The sequence below is a fragment of the Hirundo rustica genome, chromosome 3 (assembly GCF_015227805.2).
Source record: "Hirundo rustica isolate bHirRus1 chromosome 3, bHirRus1.pri.v3, whole genome shotgun sequence".
In the NCBI taxonomy this organism is placed as follows: Eukaryota; Metazoa; Chordata; class Aves; order Passeriformes; family Hirundinidae; genus Hirundo; species Hirundo rustica.
This window is the reverse complement of record NC_053452.1, coordinates 83,390,159-83,417,707: the sequence shown is the minus strand read 5'-3', so window position 1 is coordinate 83,417,707 and position 27,549 is coordinate 83,390,159. Positions and strand designations below refer to the sequence as shown.

At 39.7% G+C, this 27,549-nt stretch overlaps 1 protein-coding gene across 2 annotated transcripts; it reads right to left on the bottom strand.

Moving 5' to 3' along the window:
• Window positions 1-3,561: 3,561 nt before the first annotated feature.
• On the bottom strand, window positions 3,562-27,502 carry HMGN3 (high mobility group nucleosomal binding domain 3). 2 transcript variants are annotated; one of them, XM_040059135.1, is made up of 6 exons: window positions 27,295-27,502; window positions 12,574-12,624; window positions 8,536-8,565; window positions 7,848-7,895; window positions 5,426-5,498; window positions 3,562-4,877 (listed from the first exon to the last, which is right to left on the bottom strand). In XM_040059135.1, the coding sequence occupies exons 1-6, from the start codon at window positions 27,307-27,309 to the stop codon at window positions 4,864-4,866; spliced, it is 231 nt and encodes a 76-aa protein (XP_039915069.1). In that variant the 5' UTR covers window positions 27,310-27,502; the 3' UTR covers window positions 3,562-4,863. The 2 variants fall into 2 exon arrangements, with proteins under 2 accessions (XP_039915069.1, XP_039915068.1); XM_040059134.1 differs by having other exon boundaries at window positions 5,385-5,498; window positions 27,295-27,463.
• Window positions 27,503-27,549: the final 47 nt, after the last annotated feature.

Genomic DNA, 27,549 nt, shown 5'->3' with positions numbered 1-27,549 from the left:
TTGTCTCCAATAGTTATGAACCTCTTTGCGTTAATAGTTCACATGTTCCAACTTCTTACAGAATATGCCGGACATATATGTATATATGACATCAGAAACTAGTAGGAGGGTTTTGGTTTGGTTTTTAGAAATTAGATTATTATTATTACTATTCTAAAGAAAGCTTAGAATGGCCTTCCAGCTTTGTCTCACGGTGGGGCAAAAGTTCTTGTTCTACAACCTTTATTTTGCAAGGAACTACAATAATATTTTATAGCCATTTTAAAAATAGACTGAGGACTTTGACAAGATCACTCTTTCCAGTCATTGCATTGTCATCTTAAATTATATTGCTCTCCATTAAATTTTTCATTATTGGAAGATTCATATCAAACAGCTTAGTACCTGAAATTGTCCAGTATAAATTCAGTTTTTATGGGCTTCAAGTCTGAAATTTATTTCTGAATGAGAATGGAAACTGTGATAAAATAATTCCTACAAGTTACACTACTGTGACATAAATGCAGTACTAAAAAAGCACAATTGGCTCACACAATCTGGTTTATTTTTTGAGCATGAATTTGATTTACTAACTTTATCCTTATCTTAGCAGGTATGCAAATATGATTTTCCACTCATATTATTATTATTAGCATCAATAGACAAAGTTAACTTAATAGTTAATAGTGTTAGTTAAGTCAGTTTCACCAGAACTCATTTACAGCCACTTTGAAGATGCTTGTGATGGTATTTTGCTTTATTAGTCAAACACCTGTTAGTCTCTGTCATCACAAAGGGCATAATGTATCAAAACAGTTTATTTCTTTTACTGTCCATTTTCTATGGGGAAATCATTAACTATTTCATTCTGATCTATTATATATGCAGAACTGAACATTCTAGAAAGCAGTTGCTGGCAATTTGGCAAGCTAATTTAGTCATACCTAGGCAAGTAACAGCCTTATGGTAAGTTCAGTTCTAAAATAAAGCAAAAAGTATGTATATTAGAGAGAATGGGAATAGAAAATTCTTGGTTTGTCAAAAATAATGGCACCGAACATTCTAATGCCTCTCCTGACCATTATGTATGGAACAATTTAACAAACAGCAAAAGTATTCTTCTTATTTTCCTGAAAGATAACAAACCTTGAGCCCAGAGAGTGACAGAGTTCTTGCCATGCTGGAGTAGTTTATAGAGTCTCCTGTATTTTTAGTGCTTTATTTCACATATAGATGCTTACTGTCTTATTTAATATAAATAGATATTGTGGTGTGGGCTAAATTATTCCTTTTTCCAATTTTGCAATTCCACTAGAAATTTAACTTGCATGTAATTTATTCTAATAAGTGATCTTTCTTTTCTTGCTAGTCCTTTTCTCTTTCCTGGGTTGTTTTGTTTTGTTTTGTTTTATTTTTGCACAGTTATGAACCTCAATAACTCTCAAACTTTTAAGGGTTGAGCAAGATGCACCAAAACAAATTAATTTTCACTGTTGTTTAGCACAAGGGTTAATTTTCCATTAGGATTGCTGTTAATTGGTTGCATCTTACCCACAGTTCAGAAAAAGCTGCCTTTGCCATTGAACAGACAAAATGCCAAGTGTAACCTCGTGCTGACACATGCAATTAGCCCAAGGTCAGCGAATGATACGGAAATAGTGGAAAGTGACAACCAAGGGGAACTATATATAAGGAAAGGGGAATCTTTAACTACTCACGAGTAACGTTTTTTAAAGAATTTATCATGTCTAATTTCTGATGTATTTGCCTCCTTTAAACTTAAAAAAACTGTCTGTCCTTCTGTCATGGTTTAGGAATAGTCCCCCCCCATTTCAGTGCCCCCACTGAGACTCTCCCAAGCCAGATGACACTTGCTCACTCTTCTCACTTCTTCTACCCTTGCCACACCAGGGATGGAGTTGAAAATTGGAGGCACAAAAGAAGAAAATCACAGGTTGAGGTAAGAACAGTTTACTGGAAATAGTAATGAGATAAGGAACAGCAACAAGACTGACAAAAGCGTACCCAGAGGGGGTGATTTACACACAAAATGCCCACCAAGCCCAAGATAATTAAAGGATGAGGGATGAACCCTAAGCCCACCACTGGAGAGGAACATACTTCTCCTTGCAGGAGACAGTCTCCCTTCTCCCCAGCCCCGGGACCCTGGCCACCAGGTAAGATGGTATTGAATGTTTGGGTCTTGGACACACCCATACAGCTCCAGGCTCTGCCCCCTCACAGCTGCTGCAAAACATTAACCCTGTCCTTCGCTGAAAGTTGGACACCTCCACTTTTTTTTTTTTTTTAATGTACCTTGAATTACCCATCTGTTACATCCCACAAAGGACAAACACTGCTTTCAGGGATCCCTCCAAACCTTGTGTTTAAGTGTGAAGCAGCCAGTCATTAAATAGTTTCCTTATGGCAGAGATGTGACACCTGGCACTTCCAACTGCCACTTCAAAACTAAAATACTTACACACTTCCTGAAGGTGCTGTGCAGATCACCACCTGCCCACGAAGACTCTTGCTACATATGTCTGAATGTGTGACCATTCTAATTTTAAAAACATGTTCTAGAACTTGATGCAGTGCCTTGAAGATTTCTCTGAGAATTTGACACGTGGAGAAAAAATATAAGTAAGCATGACATTTACAAAGCACTTTTGAAAAATCAGAAATGTTGAGTGAATCAGCAGGGTAGTGTGTTTCATTGCACTTTAGCCAAGTGGGTATTTTGTTAAATGCTTCCAATGGAATTCTGGCACTGAGCTGAACCTCCTAATCTGGTTGAGACAACAGAAGAATTTTATGCCAAAATTACTAGGTCAAGATATTGTGCAATTGCTTTAAGGACCCAACTTTTTCCCACCTTTTAGCCATTTATTAAAAGAGCTCTCCTTAAATAAGCCTGTCCAGAGAAATGTCTTCTCATGCTCATGCCTAAGTTTAAGTCTAAGTCAAAAGGGTAATTTCAAGAGCTTCAAGTGTCTGGATAGGATTAGGTAACTACTCTCTTGGTGATCCACACAAAATGATCAGAGTATATATACACACACACACACACACACAGAGGAACAAGAAACTCATAAATTGAAAAAAATGCTTACAAATAGCACTTTGATGATTCTGTGAAAGAGTTCAGATGGTTCAACTTCCCACAAGCAGTTTCGAATAGACTTTCAACAGCTTCCATCAGAAAGCAACTCAAAAGTAGTGTGCAGGATTACCAAACACAAATCACTGGGTAACACTAAGGACTTGCCTTCTCATTGTTTACAGTTTCTGTCATAGCCCTTGCCTTCCATCACTAAAAGCAAAGCATTGGTTCAAGTTTTCTAACAAAACTAAGTTCACGCTGCAGAGAACAGCCTCTCTTCTGTGGTGGTAGCAAGACTACCAAAAAAGTGTAAGTGACATATATATATCAATGTGGGTCTGAACTCCTATTCTACCTAGCAGAGAGAGTTTTAGCAATTATGCTTCAATTTTTAAGTGTAGATATGCTTGGCTTCTTTTTGGTTTTAATAAAAAAAAGCAACAAGAGACTTCTTCCCAAAGAATAAATGGAATGCTAGGTCATGCAACAGTCATTTATTTATTGACTTAAACAAGCAAAAGGTATCTTCAGACATAATGGCTACAACTTGAGCAATACAAATCAATGCTACTGAAGAACAGGGAACATATTTTCTTTCACCCCTCCCATCCCAGAAGTAACAATAGAAACACCAGGACCCCTAGAGAAAAGAGAAGGAGAAAGATCATAAAAGGTACTTAGAACGAGCTGCAGAGTTGAAACATGGACAGTAAAAAATCATTAGCTAATTTACCACATCACCACAATCACCTCAAAACCAACATTCATTGTTCCACTTCCACCAGGTACCAAATATATAGCACTGTTTAACAGCGATTCCAATGTATTAACAACTGTCCTCAGCTGAAGCAGAACAGTAATTACTATTTATATTAAATTTGAGGCTACAGATAGAAAGAAAGGTTTCCACAGATTACAATGTACATTAATGAAAAGAGAGGGGGGAGAAACAAAGCTACTTTTAAATTACTGTACGTCTCTATCAATCAAGCAATTTGTTCTATTCTGATAGCTCACTGAAGACAAAATATCCTGTCAGAGAATGGCAACTCTACTCACCCTGTGACAGTGCATCTGATAAATGTATCTATGAAGAATTTATCTGTAAGCCCCCTAAGTTGTAGGCCACTGAATAACCCAGTTTGTGGCTCCTATGTGGGTGATTTTTAATCAGACATCAGAAAAAAAAAAGCAAACACACCGCATGCAAAACAACCGTTACTAAATAATTTAATCTTCCTTGTAACAGTCAAAGATGTGAGTAAGGCATCCTTCAGATTTAGAGAAAACATTAGGAGTCTTTAGTTTTGCAGGCAAGGAGACCTTTTATTTTAATCGATTAAAAGAACCCAAAATAGTCAGCAGGTGGCCACATCTATCCATGTTTCATTAAAATCACATAAAACCTAAGTACAAAAGCACCACGGATTATTGCTCTAGAAAAACTGCATGAAAAATTCAAATACACACAGTAAAAACATCACCATATGCACAAGACATAATTTCTTAAAGCAAGTGTATGGAATGCCGATCCAATTTTACACATACCTTGCAATATTAAGTTGATATTTATATAACTTGGCAACAATGGGAATTTCTAAAAGCACTGTTATGAGAAGGGAAATGTTCATATACATTTTAATATGTCAACTATCATAGTCCTAAAAAAATTAGCATTTACAAAATACTTGATAAAAATATCTTTTAAAAGTTGTCCAAGAGGTACATAAAATCAACCCAAAATTTTCATGGTATTTCATTCATTCTTGTCACCTACAGATTCAGTTTTCTGAGCCTGTGGAGAAGAAAGAAAGAAATTAAATTACTGTAGGGAAAGGCTATTAGGTACCTAAATACCCAAGCTATCCTTACTTCTTTGATTCCTTACTCGCAACAGCTCCAAACCCGTGTCCACAGGACATCTACGCAGCCGGAACAGGTACAGTCACACGCTTTTCTCTACTCATCAGCCCCAGCTTTCCAAAAGCAATACAAGCCTTACCTGTCAGCTTCCATCGTTCACACTGAAAAGCACCACACTACCACCTGTTTCTATTCACTGCACACATGCTGAATGCTCTACCGCACCCTCAACTTTCACTGTTTCAATCTGCCCTTTTACTGACAGTGTGCTGGGTGGGGCACCTCTGGATGTTGAAACACTAAGAGTTGAGCGAGATGCGAATCTGCAATAACATTATGGGCAATAAAAAGAAACATTATGAACATGCTAACAATGTCTGAAAGTCTGGGTAATTAAAAAACACTGATTCAATCATCAGGAGGTATGTGTGGAAAGTACCTCTTCAGCTTTATTTTCACCATTTTCAGATGGTGTAGTACCTTCCTTTGCAGCTTCTTGCTTTTCATCCTTCTTCCCTTTAGCACCTTTGCTGGCCTTTGTTCCAGGTTCCTTCTGACAGAAGATTAAAAACATGGCCATAGACATTATGTGAGTAGCCAGAACCCTGCATCTTTATCAAAACAACTTTCACGTGAACTAAACCACATGTCTTGGCAAGCTTCATGTGCTGGTCTGAAACAGAAAACCATCTAAAGGCTACCTGGAAACTGTAAACCCACATAAGTTACATAGAGACTCAACATTTCTAGAAAATGGTGGTGTCTGCCTCTTCAGGTTTTTCTGCTAATTTTCTCAGGGATACAAAACCACATCGCACTACTTTGGTAGAGCTGTCCTATGAGGTACGTACAGGATATCTGTGTGAACAAATCCAGTTACGGTATACTGAAAAATTATTCAGCCAAGCACAAACACCACACTGTGTAATTCCAGTGCTACACTTTCAATTAACATAAAATATTAAATTAATTTTTAAAAATTAAGCTTTTTTTGTTTGCTGTCCTTTTGTTGCTTGGATAACATCTGTGATGGTCATGTCAACGAAAGAACCAGCCAACACACTAGGGAGGCAAACACTGATAAAAGTTCATCTGTAGCAACACAAAGCAGAGAATAGTTCCTTCTGATAAATTCTAACAGCCACAGTTTCATTTTGAGATATGTTCTTAATTCCTATGCTGAAGTCTACTATTTTTTTATAAATCCTTTCTCTATGTATTTATTTATGTTTGTGATCTAAAGGTCAGCAGAGACACAGCTCAAGCATTTAAAGTGGAATGGGATAAAAATTTTAATGCTTTTACATTAGTATTTCAAGTAGTTCTGATAAACACTGGATATCTTTCATGCAATCATTTGCTCCAAATTCTCCATGCAAAATGGCAGTAACAGCTGTGAACAGGGATATTAAGGTCTGCCTTCCATCATTTACTACCTTTCCCCCACTGATCCTCATACAGGAGTGGGACAGTGAGGAGAGAACATCAGTAATCCCAGTTCCAGGGCAGCCTGAATTACTCCTTCAATCCCTCAGCTTCAATGTTACATAGCAGATTAATTTGAAAGCTTACAGGTGGTATGAGCATAGTTGTAACTCTTCGCCTTTGAAAGAACAAACTAAGGAAATCCATAGCATGCAAGCTGTTAACAATAAACATTATCTCAAATCTGTACCATCTTTTGTTTACCAGCAAGTTCAGAGTACATGCTTGCTGTTTTCTGTTGAGGAAGCCAAGATTAATGTACTCCTTAAAATGTGATCCAGTTAGGGTTTGGAAAAAAATATTAGAGTATTAAAAAGTTACTTACAGTAATATCATAAAGGATTTGAGTCACCTGAAATAAGCTTCAAATGTCTCTCATGCAACTTAGACTGGGTCTGTGACACAGAGCTCATCCCACAGGTACATGAAGCTACAGAAGCTACCACATTCCCTTCTTTATTAATACTCTTTTTAAGAGGGGAGCAGGATGGACTCAGCAAGACTTTGCTGGTAATTTTATAGGATAAATCACACGGTATTTAAAGTAAGAGTTTTACTTTCACATGCGGACTTTGTATCCTGGCACTTGCCCAACTGAGATGACAATAAAAGGACTTGAAAAATGGAAGTGTGAGGAGTGCTGCACTCAGTGTCCAGCATGGAGGCTTTTCTCCCCAATAAAGAGCAATTGCTCTTATTCAACATTCCCCTTAGGTGCAAATAAATCTACAGTTTCTGAAGTACATGATTTATATGCAAAAATCCTGAAAAGGTATTTCAAATGCTAATAAAATTTTAATTTGACTGTAACTGGCCCAGAAAACCCACACTATTCAATTTCAATATATTTAATTTCACCTTTAATTATAATTGTGCATTCTCAGCAACAGCCAGGCTTCAAGAACAGATAAGAGTTTCTCAGGACAAAATTAAGTTCTGCACCTCTAGACAAGGAAGTAGAACGATACAGAGTAACCTCAAATGCTTTTGTAGAAATTGCTAGGTCTCAGGTAGACTTTACTCAATCAAGCCTGTACTTTCCAGGAAAGGTGTAATAAAGGTAAAAATCTTTCTTAAACTAGCAATTCACTACAAACTAACATGGTCTGCATATCAAACAGGCAAGACATTTTCTTTGGGCCAGTAATGAGGCCAGGAAGGGGTGGAACAGAAAGAAAAGAATGATCTAATTTGTGGGGTTTTTTTCCAGGGGGGGGGGGGGCAGGGAGCTGCAGAGAGGGTAGGGAAGCCCATGCCTCCAAAAAAAAAAAAAAAAAAAAACAAAACAAAAAAAAAAAAAAAAAAAAAAAAAAAAAAAAAAAAAAAGCTGTGAATTGAACTGTTTGCAACATAAAGAAGGAGTATGCTTGCTTACTACTGGCTAAAATGATGGTAACTAAAAAGAGATAGTATTTACCTTTGTTGTTTTCCTTGGTTTGGGTTCAGGTTTTGGCGGAGCAGGTTTCTATAAAACATTTTTAGTTGCACAACATGTCAGACAGAAGCCAGCCTCCTCCACACCCTGCTTCCCCCCCCCCCACACCTTCCTTTACTTCCTGCTCAATAGTATGCATCTAGAAAAAGTCTGAAAAACCTTACTGCACAAATGCACCTCATCTCTGCACACACCTGTTTGCATTAGTTCACTCATCTAGAAGTGACAGTAATTTGGGGGTCATTCTACGAGTAAAACATGGAGACTAGTAGTACCTATTAAAAAATCCCCCATCAGCTATTTTCTTACAGAGAAGAGGAACTAAAACCAAGTACTAGCAGTGGCATCAAATGAAGTCCTCGAAACACAGCTCCTTCTCCTTTCCAGAGAAGCAGCTGCATTTCCACAACTAACATCAGCCTGCAAAATGAAACCAAGTCAATACCGCACCTAACAGACGGTTTTGCACTGAAGTGGGGAAATCTATCTTTTTTCAGAACAACCTGAAAACCTGAAACCGAGAAAACAAAGATAACTTCATTGCTAGAGTTCTTAAATACCCCTCAGCAAGAATAAAAATTGAATCAAGCAAAATGTAAAAAACTTGTTTGGTCTGAGAAACCATATGTGCTTGGAAAAGAATACACCAGGAGGTTTTACACATACTTACAGCTGACAGTCTTGCTGATCGTCTTGTGGGCTACAGGGAAAAAAAAAAAAAAAAAAAAAGAAAAAAAAAGAAGAAAAGAAAAAAAGAAAGTTTTTATAGGCTTACATGAAAAAGTATCCAAAGCAACACAGTATCAGTCATTTCACAGGACAGCATAAAATATCCATCTACCAAAATATGTGTCTATTGCCAAACACAATTCACATCTTCCTCACCATGGACACTCAAAATTGTAAGGGGACAGAGTGATGTGAAACTTAGAAATAAAGCTGTTCGGGAATTATACCATCTAAAGTGACACCTTCTTGGAACTGCCTAAAAACAGAGGTCAGACAACATTAAGGGAATAAAAAGCGGGTATCTTTATCAAAGGCCTTCAGGTGCATTTTGGGCAGACAAAGCCCTCCCAGGGGCTACACCTGAAATGGACAACACGTCAGGGGTTTTCATATTTTTATAAGCCTGGTCCATTTGTATAGTGGAAGTTAATACTTCCAATTACAGCTTCAGGTAGTGAAGTAATTTACTCCGAGTTTGCTCCCCCCACAACTCACTTTTATTTACATTTCTTGGGGCCTGAGACTGTAAGGTGTCCTTGATTTCCAGGCCTAGAGAGAAATTGTTTTACCTGAGCAAAATGGGAAGGCAGTAGCTAACACCCTATATAGGGAGTTTAGAGCTACACACTAAAGAATTGCAGGAATACAAATATATGAAAAATATAAAAGCTAAAATCCTAAGGCATCAAAATCTCCACACAGTTAAATACTTCACACACACATCCCTTTTACAACTACTTCTGAGTCCCTCCCTGCTCCATGAAAGGTTCATAAATCCAGTAAGCTTGAATACCTGTGCAAAGGACTGAACCTTTGCCATACACGCTTAGGATGATGTTTTTAGAATTTAACAGCTGCCACTTGTAATAGTGGGCACAAATACCATCTGATTAACAGCTGAATAAAGCTAACATCCTTCTCTAGAGGATATCAGTGCGCTAAAATTTCCAAACATGAAACTAAGTCCTTCCACTTCCTCAGTTCTCCACATGCTGGCTCTTAGAGTCCAGGTGCACAAAGACAGCTGCAGGATGAGAGAGAGAAATTATTTCTTCTATTTAAACACAAATCTCGAAGGGAAGGACTCGAGCCAGATATTCTGCTTCTCTCCAGCTTTCTTTGTAACTTCAACACACTTTCCCTATTAAATTTGATTTCATCCTGCTCTTTGTCATAAATTTATTACTGAAGTCTTGAAAACACTTGTTAGCTTGTCAATTTGTTCACAATATTTTTGTATTAATTAAAATAGATTCACCCAGTTATGCAGCATAGTTAATAAACTGAGCTAAAGTCTGGTCTATGTCATAAAACTAGAATTACACCTGCAGCCAAAATGAAGGGAGAACTAAACTGCAACAAATACCCAACATAACTCAGCTTATAAAGGGAATCAAAAATACTTCTAATTACATATTAAGCATTTAAGTTGAGCTGAAAAAACATGGCTCTGCACATCCTGCAACAGGAAAAAGCTCTTGTTAATATCTGAAGAATGCTGTAATTTGTGTTCATTGGAGCCATTCAAGAATTCTTAGTGGAAAGCAGTAGTGAATAGTTCAAACCTGCATCCAGAAAAATAGAGGTCAAAAAAATACCTAAAGACATTTTCAGCTACGAAATATTTAGGCATCATTAACAGCAAAAAGGTAAACCTCTTTTCTTGGCAATTTAGCATATCAACTGCTTAAGAAGCAGCCTAGCATCATTTTACAACAGGATAAAGGAAGCATTAAAGTTGGTCAGGTAACCAAAGAAAAGTTAATTCAAGGTATCATCTTTTACAAATCTGCTTTCTTAACCAATTATTTCTATCCCTTTAACATTTAGGAACTGAAATGTTTTGCTAGCATCTACTTTTTAAAGGGTAATATGTTGATTTAGGTAAGTTATAATTCTCTCTCCTACCTCCTGTTCCATTACTTGGTTGCCATAAGAAAGTCAGCACGAACCGTAAGTTCTCCAAAAATTCTTTACAGCTAAGTAATTTTAATTCTCATTTGGAACTCGTATGTATTTTTGTGTTATCTGATCATAAGGAGGGAACTACAGCCAAGTCAGCAAAGAGGCTGTTTGACACTGGCCCGCTAGCAAACATCTACGGAAAGAGTCTGTGAAAAGGAGCAGCCAGAACAACTCTCTGCACTCTCCTACTGCACCAGCTCCTGGCAATCCGAAGTTGCCAACTTTCCAACCTGGATATCATATACACATCACGTGTTTAAGTAGTCCCCGAGGGTTATTTTCTAGACAAATCTGTTTAGTAACATAGCACCCATTTACACTTTCAGTTTCCCTAACATCCTACGTCAATGAGTTCCATAATGGGATTATGCACCGTGTGGAAAATAAAAAGCAAAGCTTTCCCCCTCTGCCTCGTCTCCTTTTAACTTCTGGCCTTATTTTCATTACATTCCTCTTGTTTACAGCTTTCATGAAGAGTAATTCCTATGTGCCTTTCTTTCTGTTACTAATTCTTTTATCACAGCTCCATTATATAAAAAGATGAAGAATCCTGGAAAAACTGTGTTGTTCAGTTTTTTTAGTTCGGGCTGTTTACCTTTTTTTTAAAAAAAGCTGCTCTACATCCTCTATTTGTCCCACGGTACTTACTATCCTTTTAATTCTATCATGGCCTCTGTCAGGAGAGCTTCGTTTAGTACTCACATCTGAGAGCACAACAAATTAATCTTGCGATACACTGATGCTTACTCTGTCCTCTGGCATTTTTTCCTATGTTCTAGTTGCTTTCTCTTTAGAACTACTGACATTTTATGGAAACTATTCACTGTGATTTTACAATCTCTCCCCTGATTAACAGCTTGGTGACCACTACTGGATCTTCCCCTGCCCCTGTGTATTAATTTGCATTTCTCCATATTGAATTTCTTTTGATATTTTATCACTTGGTTATTTATCAGTGACGTGACAGCCTTCTCAGCCTCCCTCACTTCTGACTACCCTGACAATTTTTGTAAACTTCAGCAAACTTTGTCATTTCTTTAGTACCTTTTCTCCTAGAGATCATTAACAAATATTTTCAGCAGCAAAAGCATAAAGAAATCCAGTACTCCACTGATAATCTCCTCCTTTATGAAAATTAACTTTCACTCCTCCATTCTTTTCTCATAAGTTTATATGTTAGAAATTCTTAGAAAGATCTTCAATGCTAGTTAGTTTCTTTAAGAGCCCGCTTGAAAGTGCTCTTTACATGCAAGTAAACTATAGCACATGTCAATATTACTTGTTATTTCCTTGATCAAATATGCTCCAAAATTTACAAAGAGAGCAATTAAATAATCCCCCATTCTTCTCAAGGTCCTGATTTAAATTTGTCTGCCACAAAGGAAGGCAAGCTAAGAAAACAAATTCTCAGAATTCTCTACCTGTTTTTTAAATTCACATGAAGGGCTGTGAAAAACAAACTAGTGAACTTTATTGTAGGTACCAAGATATTACCAGCTGTCTTCTTTCCTTCTCTAACAGAAGGTACTGTGTCCTTTAAACAAATCCAGTCAAAGAAAACACACAATGTGTCAGCTGCTCCAGTTTAGAGTCTGGTATCTTAATTCAAGACACTCTCCCATCAGTCACTTAAGCTAAGAATAGTTTTGAAGTTGACTGGCTGAGGTGTGTGCATTTACCCTCTTCTGCACACCCACTAGAGACAGAGCAACAGTTCCAGGCAGTAACATACTACACTTTCACCACCAGATCCACCAGAGTTTGTCTATGAAAGCCCTAAAATATTCTCAAATTTATTTGGTGTCCTAATAAGTTGTATAAATCCTCAGCACACCAAGATGAAATCAAGCCAGATAGGGTACAAATATGGTTTACTGTCTTTATTCCCACTGAAAACAGCTCACCAGAAGTGTCAGAGAAATGCATAATCTTCTAATATGCAAATCTCCTATTAAAGAATTACATGCCAAAACAAATTAAATACATATATATATACACACATATATATACTTGCCTCTTGTTTAGTTACTTTTGCTGCATCCTTGCCTTCAGCACCCTCTGGAGACTGAAAGAAAATATTAAATCACTGGTTTTTTTACAGACTTAAAAGCATGCAGACAAACAGCAAAACAAAGATTATGGTGAAGACTGACTACTCTTTCATTTGCAACAATTTAAAGCGGCCTGACAAATCTGCATTAGTATGTACAAGCAGCATTGTACTCAAACCAGTCTCTTTACCAAAACCAAGCAAGAACCCGAGGACTGAGCACCAGGTACATACATATCATGTCACACACCACCCCTCAGAGTCCCTCTAGCCAATTAACCAAAGCATCCACAGGCTCCAGTGGAAGCTCCACCTAATCAGCTGTTGGTAGCACAACAGTAAGGAACTGGAAATCTGAGGTTTGCTCTATGACGGCTTTTGAAATCCCCAAGAAATTTAACACATTTTTCCCAAACGTGAACTTAACCTGTTATGCGATGCAGCGAGATGAACTAAAAAAACCCACAGCATTACCGTAATGAATGATTTCTTTACCTCCTTTACTCCTTTCTTCTCTCAGCCTCACTCAGCTGAAGTTTTAAAAGTATCCTTACATCATACCTCACCTCCTCCATCAGAAGAGCATAAATCAGTAAAACACTGAGACATTGACAGGAAAGCTTGAGACAAACATGTATGTTCTCAAGAACAAAGTGTCCACTTGAACACTGTAGAACTTAACTTGCATAGGCACTAGAAAAAGGCTGGTTATATTAAAGAAGGCGGGGCAGGTAAAATCAAGCTCCTCTTCTGTTTACATCTCAGTGTTACTGCACATTTTGCAAACATTTGTGTTTCCACGTAGGATCAAGCAATTCCTGGACAAAGAGCGAGCAGCAGCGGGTAGAGGGGAACTACAAGAACGGCATATTTCAAAAAGGCATTTTACAGGCAGCAGAGAAGGCAATTTGGTTGTTGTTTTGTTTTACAATCAGTAAGGAAGCAGGCTGATTATCTTTTCCCTTTTCTTTCCATTTCAATCTTAATTCTAACTTCCTCACAGATTTTCACACAAAATGTCTCGGGGTTAGAGAGCTATGGTTTGGAGCAGAGAAAATGACCGGCTAGTTTGCAGCAGCTGACCAGTGCCTTCTCCTGGCACTGGGCTCTAACATACTAACAGAAAGACATCCCCCCACCAGGAATAAAACCTGGCTTTGTTACTGTGCACTCTCCCGACAGAAAGGAAGCATGCCACAAGAGCAGCTGCTTTAAAAAAAAGCCGAGGACTGATCGTGTAAGTAGCTTGAAAACAGCAGGAAGTTAAGCAGCATCGCACAGCGCAGAGCAACTCAGAATAGCAACAGGCAGGCATCCAAAATGGAGCCTGACTCTTCCCTATGCAATTGCAGCCTCACCAGTCACCTGCAGGATGGTTTCAGGTTTGCATTTCTAAAAGTCTTTCAGTTTGGTTACCAAGGAGTTACTACAGCTTGATGTTGTGATGCTGGGAGCATCAGAAGTCAGAAAGAAAACAAAAAAACAAGCTATTCCATTATTCGTGTCAGTAACCAAGTCCTGTATCCTACAACTTTCCTCTTCGACTCACAATACAGGATATGTTCTGGGTACAGCTTTTCTGATGTCCATGAGTTCATAAGAGCTGTTTCTCCCATATGAATTTTCTCAATTCTAACAAACTTGTGCTGCACCCTTTCCCTGGGAGGGAACTCAAATAGCATCCCTCCTGTCCTGGGCAGGACCTATGCATATGGAAGTTCTCTGAGATTTTATAATCTTTTCTCACAGTGGTCAAGAGACTTTAAATTTACAGGGGTAGGGACAGAAAGATGGCATGATCCATTTCCTTTGGAAGCCAAGCTAAAAAACTCATCATAAGCTTAAACGAAGTTGACTGACAGTCCATACTCAGGCTGTTTTACCCTGCTTCACTTTTAGGAATCATAGAGCTCTGAGAGAGGGCAAAATTAACCCAAGATGGCACTGCCACATGCCAAAGCCTTGCAGGAATTGCACAAGAGCTAACTCTCCACCTGCAAAACTGCACAGTTAACATACAGTAATTTAACCCATTCTCTTTAGCACTTATGAAAGAGAAGTCTCCCACATTTCTGATAGATAGGGCGGTCTGATTTTAGATGCCAATACTACTGCTAGACAACAGATTAAAAAAACTACTCATGAGGCTAACCACAGGAGCAAAAATCATATTAAAATACTCTTAATGCAACCACAACCTCTGTATACTAACTACTGTGATATATTACACAACATACTTCAATTAAGTTAGATAATTAATTAGCCCACCATTCCCTCTCAAGTTAGAAAATCCAACAGCAATTCTGAAGGCCACATAACTTTTCTCCATGGGGGGACATGGAGCATAACAGTATTTTCAGAGGTGTGAATAAGCAGCAAGGGGTTCTGACACGCTCTCAAATTTCCATTTCTGATCTGCTCCCTCCTCTCTGCAATCACTGCAAGTCCAGGTGTTTGGCAGCTGGGCTCATCCTCCCAGCCTTGGCTCCTCAGTACCCTGGCAGAGATGTGTGGGAGGCCATGTCGTGAGTAAGGTAACTGATCCACCTGAAAAATAGCCTCCTGCATAAATATTATAATATATTGGCAAATTACAGGTATATAGTCTTCCCTGCTCCAGCAGAATCATCTTACTGCACAGCTGCACAAACCATTGAGTCGGTGCAACAGACAAGAATGCAGTGGTATGGGGCAGCCGCAGGCAGCCTGGGACTCCATCTACTCTGTCTATCTATTGCAGCTGATAGACACACCAAATAAAAATACAGATGTCAGATATAGCTACAATGTACTGGTTAAAAGAGGAACAGAAACTTGTTTTCCCCTCTATGAGTCCTGATGAGTCCCAGCTGAAGTGGTTCTTCACACCAGTTTTTGCAATACTTTCTCCTCCCCCTGGGGAAAATAGAGATTTATGCACAAATGGATTTGCGCCAAGCATAGTTCCCAAAGAACTTGGCATGCCACAAGCAGAGACTGACTGCGCTACTATGTGGAGTCACAGGACTTTTATGTAGATACCAAGAAAACCTTAAAGCCTTTGCTCTTAACTCTTCCACAGCAATCTTTCCCCCATTTTTTGTCCTAGTGACAAACTACTGAAGAACCTCTGGTTTCAAAGCAACAAAATGTACTAAGTCACCCCTCCCCTTGGCACATTTTTCCCCATGACGTAATGCAATGGCTCACCATTATCTCACATGACACCCCAGCCACATTAAAATGCACCCTGAATACTGTGCTGTACATCGTAAACCAGGCAGGAGCAGGGATACCCACACTGCAAGTTCTGTGCTGCAAATCAGAGACCAATACAAGCACTGAATCACTTGACAAGGGCAGCACTCCAGCCTCAGTAATTCCTCAGCTGTACACCATCATATACCTGTATCATATTTCTAAAGTAGTCCCTATAGGCCTGCTGTGTGTGATACTCTATGGATGCCTACAAGAAACAAAGCATTTAAAAAGGCAAATAAGGACATAGACAACAGTGGTTGTGTTGGGGTTTTTTTGTTGTTGTTTGTTTGTTTTGTTTTTGTTTTTTTTTTCTCATAGAGGCACACACAAGGAAAGAAGATGACTGGCTATCTCTAAATATGCTTTTGACATTTGAACTACTAGCAAGTTTTAGGTTCAGATGACCACACATTGTGTCACATCTCAATTAGCACTAAATATTGGCAATAAGGTTGCAACTTAAGCTGTAGCTAAGCTTTGCAAGATCTGTAACAGCTGCATAACTTCCAAACCATAAGATTGTCTATCAGCAATTGGCTTTTTTTTTTTACTTGCTTTTACCCCAGCTGTTTTTAAGAGCAACCTAAACAATTACTGAGTAAATTGGAAAAAAGCAAAGGAATATATTAATAGATGGTAGAGAATGTTAAAAAAACCCTGAAAGAATATTAACATTGAGCTTATTTGTATACACAGCTCTTCCACCAGCTGTGACGTATACATAAGAACCAGTATCTCCACATGCCAAAGCAATACTGCAGTATTTGCATCAATACAGAACTGTTAGGTTGAAAACAGAAAATGAGACAACTGTTTTAAGCAAACATTTATTAGAAAATACAGGTCAATTTCCTGTTTTTACTATTCTTAAGGCAAGGCTACTTGATAGAGATGGCACCACAAAAGAAACATAAAGCTTCATTTTTTCAAACCAAGCCCCTGAAATACAAGCAGTATATAATGAGAGTACCGTAACCCAAAGCAGTGAAGTCACTGATGTCTTTTGAGAGGTCCAAAGATACACATTTGAACTTGCAGTGTCCAACTCCTGGATAAATATTTTGTTTGCACTATTATGAATGGATTTATTATACAGAAGTACATTAAAAAGCCTGGAAAATGAGAATACAAGTATGTGAGAAGTAACAATCAGTAGACGGTCGGTATAAAATTAAATAGATGGATCATTCTCTGAAGGATTTTATTACAAGCTGAAACTCAACACCTTGGCTCTGATGGGAGAGAAATTAGTCCTTTCATACCCACATGAAAACAAAACAAACAAAAAAAAGCAGATGCAAATTTTCATTCTAACTACCACATTAAGAAGATAGAGATTAGAAAGGCAGAAAGCCTTAACTGTCCTAGCACATGAGCATTCTGAAGAGCATTTCCTCCCTTCCTTTGCAAGCTGCTTGGTTCAGCCACATCTTGATACACTGCCTGCAAGGGGATTTGCCCATAGATTTCCTGGCTCACTCTTGCAGCTACAATTTCCATGATGTAATGCTTTTGGTCATTCCTCCTACAATTTTTTTCACCATCCAAAAATAAGGTAAAAATTTGCAAAAAAAACACCCAAACAAACAAACAACCCCACAAAAACAAACAAACAAAACCCCCCAAAACAACCCAACCCCCCTCAAAAATAAAACACCAAAAAAAAAAAAAACCAACCAAAAATACCCCACAAACCCCAAAAAAAACCCCAACCAACCAACAACAAAACACCCCAAAACAAACAAACAAACAAAAACACCAAAAACCCCACCACCAAACAAAAAACCCCCACAAAAAAAAACCCACCCCAAAAAACCCCAATGCTGCAAGAGGAGCAGATGTATCAAGTCCAAACTCTTTTTCAGGGTTTATTGCACTCTTTCCTTAAATTTTTTTTACCCCTCATTTCCTTTCGAGTAGAACTATGCATTAGACTAAATTTAATGCCATGAATGGTTTCCCCATACATGCTCTATCTTCTAATTATTTATCCTCAGAGCAGCTCTGAATCTTGAGCTAGTTCATAAATGTAATTAAAATGCTATTTATTTCTTGGTTTAGATTAATGAAGACTACATGTTGACTAATTTAACACCAACTCCTGCAGTACCCTTCTAACTATTATTTCCTCATTTAGTTCCTCCAGCATCTTATCATTAACCTTTGTTTATAACTAGCTCTTTGATCTGTTTCCAGTGGATAGAATAGTGCTTATTGCCAAGCCAATGTGAATTAGCTTTGCAAGAATAATTAATTGCCCCTAAAAAATGCTTTTAAAAATCAGGTATTCTTCCTACGACACAGCTTCATTTCTTTTTTCTACCAAGAGTCTAATCCCGGATGAGGAAAAGAAATATGCATGCTGCTACTAAAAAAAAAAAAAAAAAAAAATATATATATATATATATCTGCCAGAACCACAGGGGAAGTACAGATTAAAACTGTTTAGTGGCAGTTTGGATTTTTAAAATACTTATCCAAAATTATATCTGTCTTGCTCATTTCCAAGAAATGAGGTTGGGTTTTTGTGTATATACATATAAATAAGCCCTTCACAAAATAAACCCCAAAACACATGATCTACACAAAACCCCATGCTGCTTAAGTATTTCTTCTTTAAGTACATAACATTTTAATATTTTTGTTAATAATTATTACAATACTATAAAATGTCATTTTTAGAATTTACATCCCTCCATCTTACATCTATTAAGATCAGAATACCTAATTTTCTAATTCATTGGGGGAGAATGTCAAGATCATAAAGCTCTGAAAAGATGAATGATACTTAAAGGTTTAAATTTAAAGACAAGCATTAATATCCCTTGTATTAATATGCTAATTACATATTAATTGGGAAGAATCAGGGAAAACACTTCCTGATCAAGGTTTCCACTCTTGTTTAAAGATTCAAGCCAAGCAGAGTGACTTGCGTACATGCAATGTATTCTCAAAGAATATACAAGAAAATAAGAATACAAAAAGCCTGGCCATAAATAAAATCAGAAGGTGCAGAAAATGCATTTTATTAAATTCCTAAATTCTTAAAGACAGGTGACTTCTGTGAGCTTTATGCTGTTCCAGACAAGACAGCAAATCAGAGCTGGGATATTTCCAGATAACCAAAACCAGACAGAATAAGTGCTTTTCCAGAAGAGGAAATTCCTTCATTGTAGATTGAGGTTTTGCTATTCCCACTGAAAAGAGGGTCAAATATTGACAAATATAATTGACAATACATTTATATTTGATAGGACATTTTAAAATATATCACAACTGGTTTGGCTTTTATTTTTCCTTCCAAGTTTCTCTTCCCCGTAGTCAGTTTTTGAACATGACATCTACCTATGGCAAAGTGAAAAAGTAAAAGCAGTTTTTAGAGGCTCAGACTTAAAAAAAATATAGCATTGAAATTTAAAATTAGGCAGACAGTTCCCATTTCAGACAGTGAAGTAATCAGCTGCATTTTGAAAAATACAGATCAGCCATGGGAGAAGAGAGCACCGAGCATTTGAAATTGCTCAGCTTCCCCTGAACACCAGATGTGAAAATTCAGCTAGGTAGTGAGTAAATTCTTGTCTCTATTATTTGCTTAACCATTTTACTGCCACCATAAAATAAAAAGGCCGATTCAAAAAACATAATGGATGAAATCCAGACCCTAATATTACTTCTCTAACTTTCAAAGCTGATGACAGTTCTTCAAGTGAGATGAAGCTGCTGCACTCATCCAAGTCTACATATAGAGGCAATTTTTAAAACCTTCAAGATTGTGTTCCAAAATCTGTATTTAAATAGAACTGATCAGATTTGCAAAGTAAAACTAGCACGTAGTACTTCTGAAAAAAAAAAAATATCTAAAAATAGAAATTACATTTTGATAACTCCTTTCAATAACAACTGATTCCCTAAAATAGCCAACACTGACAAACAAAAATACTATGAAGGACTGAAAAGAGGTGTTTAATTTCTCTTCTGCCAGAGAACATTACAGAAACAAAACCCACAATAATCTAGAAAAAGGACCTTTTTTTGTTGTTTCAACTAACTGGTATTACAGAACATCAAAACTCTGAGATGATGACAGCAGGTACCAAAACCACAACTGGTAAAAAGCCTTAGATTACACCCATCTCTCACATCCTGGTAATAATTACAGATGTGGTTAAAAGGAGCATTGTTCTACTACAACAGCCAGAATGAAGAGCTCCACAGGCAACCAAAATACAGCTTCAAGAGAAGAATAAATTAACATGTCTCCAAGTGGGTACAGGTGAGAAAAGACTACATGATGCAGCAGAGGTAAAGGATGATTTCCTTCTACTAATAGACCACTGACACATCTCTACTCTTCTTGAGAGGAGCAAAACTGCAGAGGTAAAAATGTCCTTAGATCTTTGTTTTCAATAATGGAAGCTACTACTAACTCAGGTAGCATTAGGTCAATGGAGAAAGCTATGTGGGATGAGCAAACATACCAACAGTCCCAACAAAGCTGGCAATGATGAGAACATACACAATTCTTTTCTGCAGACAGATTCCAAGGTTCTTAGGAAAAACAGCATTTTTTATATGCAGCTTTCACTGTTACCAAGAACACCCACTCTTTACTATGGCAAGACAGGAGCTGTATCTCCAAAAACTGGTAACTTCCAAAGACATCAAGGGGGTAAAAACTCACAAAATAAAAACCAAACCTGATGCCTCCTCCCTCCAGTGCTGCAAGGATACAATTTGAGCTCTGAGTTGTTCTGATTATTCTAATGAATTAAAGAATATTCCTTTAGAAACTCTGAGTTAGGGACAATCAAATCAAAGATGAATGCCTGGCTGCTGCTAAGAAGCAGTCTGCCCTTCCCTACCTAATCATTCCTGCCAGCTCCAGTTTAACTCCTTGTGTCAAGGTATGGCAAACTAGATCAGCAGTCAGGTCTGCCCAAAAACTACCTTAAACAAATATGATATCCCACAGGTTAAATCAGAATAAGGACAAGAATGGGCATCTGGATTTTCTGCTTCCAGCCTGTATATGCCAGCTTGAAGTACCTGTTGAACTGCTGTCCAAACTGTGAAGTCCCACACTGCCAATTTTGCTGACTGGCATAAGAGCACCTTACTTCTTTGTTGCATGCAGCCAGCTGCTCATTCCCAGCCTACTCCTTCTAATAGGTTACCTATTATTCTAATAAGAATATGTGTATTCATTGTGCCATTGTGCAGCATCTCTAACTTGGACGAGTAAAATGACCCAGAATTAAAAAAAAAAAATTCCAAATCATGTTCAAATCAGTTCAGCAGACAAGCTCTAAGAGTTGTGGTCTGAAAGGTAATTAAAGCATACTGAAGCAGCCTTTTGGCCACTGGACCATGGGATAAATCACAGTGCTAGCTTAGTGCAGGTAAAGAATAGGAAGTAGATGGTGGCCATGATGATCATACCAAGCGCTCACTTCCAAGGAAAATCTTTGGATCTGGTTTACTTACACTCTAAGCAAAATAAAGTTACAATCCTGTCAAGCAAAATTCAACTTCATACAACTTCTCCAAAAGAATGATATACCTTGTAACATTGTGTATTCTTACACACAGCTACTGTTTGGGTATAAAACGGCAGAGAAAGTGAAGTTTTCCAAGTGGCACAGAAGGAAAGCAACCTTTAACTAAATAATACATAGGTATATCCTACTTACATATATAACTATATTCCATGTACACAGCTTTTTTCTTTTTTAAACTTAACAATACTGATACTCCAGCACACAAAAGAACATTGCCCATATTTGAGTGTTGAAGTACCATATACAGAAAGATTACCTGCACCTAGTCAATTTTGCAGTCAGAGTTGATGACTTACAAAGGTTGTACTGCTATGCTTTAATGCGCCCAAGAAGCATGAAGAATAATTTTTAATTGACAATTCAATGAAAACCTTGGAATTTTTAGGTTGCCCATTCATTAAGTTCAATTGTATTTTAGTGTAGTCTAAGAAGGAAATTTATATACATTGTCATCAATTGCTAATAAATGAGTCAGATCTTTACAGACTGATACAAAATTATCAGAAATATTTTAGATCATTAAATCATTGGTCAACGACCTTTTAATCTCCTTTTAATCTCCATAACTCAATAACAACAACAACAGCTAAAAATTACATAATTAGCTCCAAGTTAAAGAGTCTCTAATATAAAACATCAACAAATATTTGCTGAATGTTTAATAGCCCTGTATATTTCATTTACTGCAACGTGGCAAAGCAGCATTGTTCAAGCATGTTTTTTCTTCAGTGCCACTGGACACTGCTACATTGTGTTAGATCCAACCATTTTGTGTGCAGACAAGAGTTTTTGATCTTTTCTGCTTAATTTTTCTATGAAAGATGTAGATCCTTTGAGTCAGTCTGGTCAACTGATTTCGTTGTTTGACTGGGAAGTAGGCCAACTAGGCAGTTTTCAATCACTTCTAAACACTTCAAGGTTTAAAATTCTGCAATAGTTACAAATCCAGTACAATTGCTAAAATTGTTAGTGGCGAAACATCCTTCTCCCTTCTACTAGAAAGTTCCTGCAATCTTTTAAGATGCTCTGGCACATCTGTTCTGTTTGTCTTGCTTGAATTTAAAGCACATCTCTGCATAGCAATCATTTTACCAGTCCCTGCAAGGCATGCTGAAGGTGGAAGTCCACCTGAGGACTCTGCTGGGACGTTAAACAGAAGTTTGTCAAAGTCAGGGGTATGTCAATGACAGATTCAAAAAAGGGCATCTTCTGCTGCTGCTTAGGCTGTTTTCCACTAGTTGCTGAATGGTCTAGGAGTGACCTACTAGAAAATGTGGAAAGAGAAACTACCTTTTTCAGAGCTCTGACTTTTGCTTTTAATTTTCCTGGGCCAGGAGAAAGAAGAAAGCAGTCAGCATGAAGGCAGAGTGAGTCCAAGGAAAAATCTGGAGAAAGGACTGGACAGAATAGGAGGGGGGAGAGGGCAGCAGCCAAGACAGCTGGATCTAGTACTGACCCCCCTTTCCTTCCTAGTCTATAATTACCTACAGACTGTGAAATTAAATACAGAACATCCCCCATTTCTATGTCTCACTGCTAACAGAGAGTCCCTTGTGTTCTAGGATAAATTAAAGAATGGCCTTGCTACAGAGAAAGAGCTTCCAACTCCAGCGTTGAAACAATTTATTGGGAAGATGCAGGTCCCCACAACATCACTGGAGCTTCTTTCCTGACAAATAGCTTAAAAATTAAGAGAACCTCTAAAAAAACCCCATTATGTTACATACAGTGTATCACACTGATGCAGAGTGAATCACAGCTGAAGTATCAAGACATGGAAAGAGATGTGAAATGGAGCTGAAAAGAACTTGAGCATACTTCATACTGCTGCACCATACCTGCTACTATGCTTGCACAAACCTAGACTTCATTCCACAGACCAAAGAGCAACAGCAAGATCATTCAGAGAAACAGCAAAAAAGAGCTGTCACCTGTAGGACCTCAGCTTCATTAGTTAATTGTCTGATCACATACAAGTTGCTCTAAAAAATTTTTAGAGAGCTGGTTACTATTGCAGTTTCCTCAGTTTCTATGTACACAGCACAAAGCAAGAGAAATCTGGCAAAGTAACAACAAACGCGCCACTCAAAAGTGTAGGACGTGCTTATTAATGGGAATAAAACATCAGGACAGACATCTTAACCTGAAAATTCAAGATAAAGGGACCATTCCAACAACTAAGCAATTTACTTCTGTGCCTCAATTCCCCTGTTTGGTGGATGAATATGGTGGATATTCTCTTTGAATATTCGTGACACTTCAGAAATAAAAACTTAAACACACAGAAGAATTTCACAAAGAGAATTCAGTTTAGGTCCAGACAAAAGGCACAAGGAGAATTTAACAGCTCTGGGTTAGTACCTGCAAGAACATGCATTTAACCCCAAAGGTTAGAAAATACATTGATTAGATACCTGGTTGGCAAAACAATCAGTATGGGTCTCACAAAAAAAAAAAAAAAAAAAGTGTGACCATGTAACTAAATGCACTATGATAGGACAACAATGTGGTCCCTTCCAACTTCTGCTAAAGCAGCAGCATTACAAGCAAAATACTCTGCAGGTTTGTTTTTCAGCAGTAAATATAACCAAGTACCTTTGACTTTAAAGAAAGTGAATTAGCAGAGCAGAATGGGAACCTGTCCCAGATGGTCTCTAGCATATCTTCACAGCATCAATTGTACTGCAGAAATTACATTCCTGACTAAAAGGAGCCAGCAAATAACCAACTGAAATGGCTAATTAGACCACAATACTTTTTTATTAGCTCTGAAACAATAACAATATTCAAAGATGGCCATGTATATAAATTATTTTAAAAAGAGATTATTTAAATTGCATTTAGTCCTCACATCTGATTCAACTCCAAGTGTTTTCAAAACAACAAGTGAGATGCAGGTGATAGTGCACAGATTCAGATATTCAGATTAAAGAACAAAATGGGTCATTTTGGAGTGCAATCCCAACTAAATGACAGGCTCCCCAGCCAATACTGGACAAGTCACCACTTGGCCTATTAATGCCCCTCAGACGTGATGCACATTCATGATGTAAATGTCATTTAGCTTGATGTACGCTTATGCACCTGTATGTGACCATACCATGATTCTCCTTGTCATCAGGTACAGAATGGTTCTTCATCCTTCTTGGATAACACCCAGATATATTTTACTGGGGCGGTTTCAAGTTCAAGGAGCTTGTCAATATGACCCAAGACATTCTTTGACTAATTCCACAAAGACAAGTGAAAAGCGAAGCACCCCAACCCATTTCAAGGTGTTCTTCCTATCAACACCACAACAAGCATTCTGGTTTATCCCACACTGGCACACTGCTCTTCTTGAGAAAGGCCATGTTCACACCACAACATGTTATTACAACAGATGAAGGGTACAGAAATCTGACAGGAGCAGCCCAGAGTTCAACCCCTTTTTGCTTCAGCACAGTATTTAACACCATCTCATCCCAGAGTAAGTTCTTCCTTTTCTCTGTGACCCTCAAGCAATGAGTAATGATATGCCGATATCCTATGCCACAGACCCCTAGAGAAGGGAAGGCAGCCTTTTTGTTCATAATATTCATAATGAGCATAGGGCCAGAGACTTAGCAAGTGACTTGAGTTTACAGAGATGAGAAACATCAGAGATGAAAAGAAAAGCAAACAAAAAAGAACCAGCCAGCTTAGATAACTACAGCTACACAAAAATAGATACAGGTGGATTTAAGCCCTTTCTGCATTATTAGTTATTTACCTACTCTTGTAACAGTGACAATTTCTCATTTTGACTTTTGATGTTTATTTCCTTAGAAAATTTTCCCTGTTAGAAGCCTCTTTACAAGTTAGAAATTTTAAGAGAAGAACTGACTATTAGTTGTGCGTGATGGGTTTGTCTCCATGTCGAAACTAGCTGGTGTAATTATTCAGTTACTGCTGCATCACCAACTTCACACTCTGCAGATGTTATTCTGGAGTAAAACCGACTATGGTAAAATACTACAATTACAGTTTTCTTACAAAGAAAAGCCATTAATCATACACTTTTCCTGGAACCAGTGTTTCCCAAAACCGACAATTTGTATATAATCTTTAAATGTAAATCTTTACCCAAACAATGGTACCAAAATAAAATTCACTACGGTGTTAAAATTCATCTCCATTGCTCTTGTCCCATTTGCAACGCCTTCATTACTTTTGTAAAAAGAATCTTCTAGAAATGAGACATGCTCTTATGGACTTACTACTCAAAGATAGTTTCCCTTAACAAACATTTCACAACAGACCACAAAAACCCACAGGAGCATCTTTACCCCCACTTAAGAAGGACACCCTGAAACATCTGTAGTGTAAGAATGCAGAAGAGCGTAGGAAGCTCGCACCATTTCAAAAGTTAGGGGGGTCTTAAGGACACAAGATAATTTTCAAGTTTCTCTTGGCGACAAGCAATAGCCCTAAAAGAACAGAAGCACGTGAGAGTGCAATGACAGAAGAGCAAGAGGAAAAAAGGCCCATCATTCACTGACTTCAAAACCAGTTATTCCAATCAACCCCACAGCTGTATCCATTTTCAGAACCAGAATCAGACCCTCAACTACGAATTGAATAATTTCGTAGCATACTTGACAATTTGACATTTTGATACCTCCCATAAGGAAGAAGCAAAGGACAAGTAAACACCAAGTTACCTGGAAGGCATCATCTACCCGTTACTTTATTAAAACAGATTTCAGCCTCAGCCCAGAAACGGTGTGTTAGGAGGTCACGGGTGACATTTGGGAAAAACACAAATCGCCGTGCCTCGGCTGACCTAGTTAAAATTAAAGGACCGCAGCTATCATTTTTTTGTCACCGCATGCATCAGCGCCAAGCCTCTCGCTACACGCTGCTAGCGCCTAGGAAGGCAGGCAGCAAGTTCTCGACGAGGATCTCCAGCAGCAGGGCCTCCCTCGGCCGCCCACCGCCGGGGCCCTGCAGGGGCGGGAGGGGCCGACTGCCACCCTCCAGGCTCAGCCCGCCTTCTGCCAGCGCCGGAGCGCTCCCGGCGGCCGGCGGCCACGGGAGGCATACAGAAACCCGCACACCGCCGAGCCCGGCCGCCCAAGTTTCTCTCTCTGGGGGAAGGCGGTCTCGCCGCCGGCTCCCTCCCGCGGAGGAGGCTGCCCGGCCCGAGGTGCCCGCACGGCCGGCGGCGGGGGCCCCCCGGCCCCGCACGGCTCCCCCCGGCGCGGCGGCGGCCCGCGGGCGCTCCCTCGGGAGGCGCCGCCCCCCGCCCCCGGGGCCCTGCCCGGATGGGCACCGGAGTTGGTACATACGGGTCTGCCGCGGGAGGCGAGGAGAAGGGTGTAGTTTGTTTTAAACATGGCTTGCCTCTCCCCTCCTCCCTTTTACCTCGGAGCCATCGCTCCGGCGCGGCGGGAAGCGGCGGCGGCGGGATCCGGCCGCCCCGGGTGGGGGCTGCCTCCTCCCCGCCGCGGCGCCGGAGTTTGCGAGCAGGAAACTCCTCCCGCGGGGGCCAGGGGCGAAGCCGCAGCTGCTGCGGCGCTTCTCCCCGGCGGCGGAGGGGGAGGAGGAAGGTGGGGGCTGGAGTTGTGATAGCGACTTCACCCCCCGGGGAGAGGGGCGACACCGCCCCGCGCGGCACCGGCAAAGTAAACAGGCGGCGGAGAGCGGCGGGGCGGGGTGGAGGGGGCTTGCAACAGGCAGCAAAATGCCCGGGCTCGGGAGTCATCCGCGAACCCAGCACGGAGCGGCGGCGGGAGGGCGGCGGGAGAGCGGCGGGCGCCCCCGGCCCCTGACGCGCGTTTTACCCGCCGGCCGCCGCTCGCCCCCCGCCCTCACCCCCGACCCCAGCCGGGGAGGCAGGACCCGCCGCACACCCGGGGCGCCTCACCTTTCTCTTCGGCATAATGTCCCTGCTCCGGGCCGCCAAAGTAAAGCGACCGAAAGAAGCACCGGCTGAAGCGCGGGATCCGCCCGGCGGTGGCGGCGGCGGCGGCGACACCGGCGTGGCTGGTGCCCGCAGCTGCGCCCGCGCCCGGTGCCCGCCGCGCCGCCCCGCCGCCCCCGGCGCCCCGGCAGCCCCCGCCGCCAGCGCCCGCCTCGCCGACGGGGCGGGCGGAGCGGGGCGGCCGCCGCTCCCGATTGG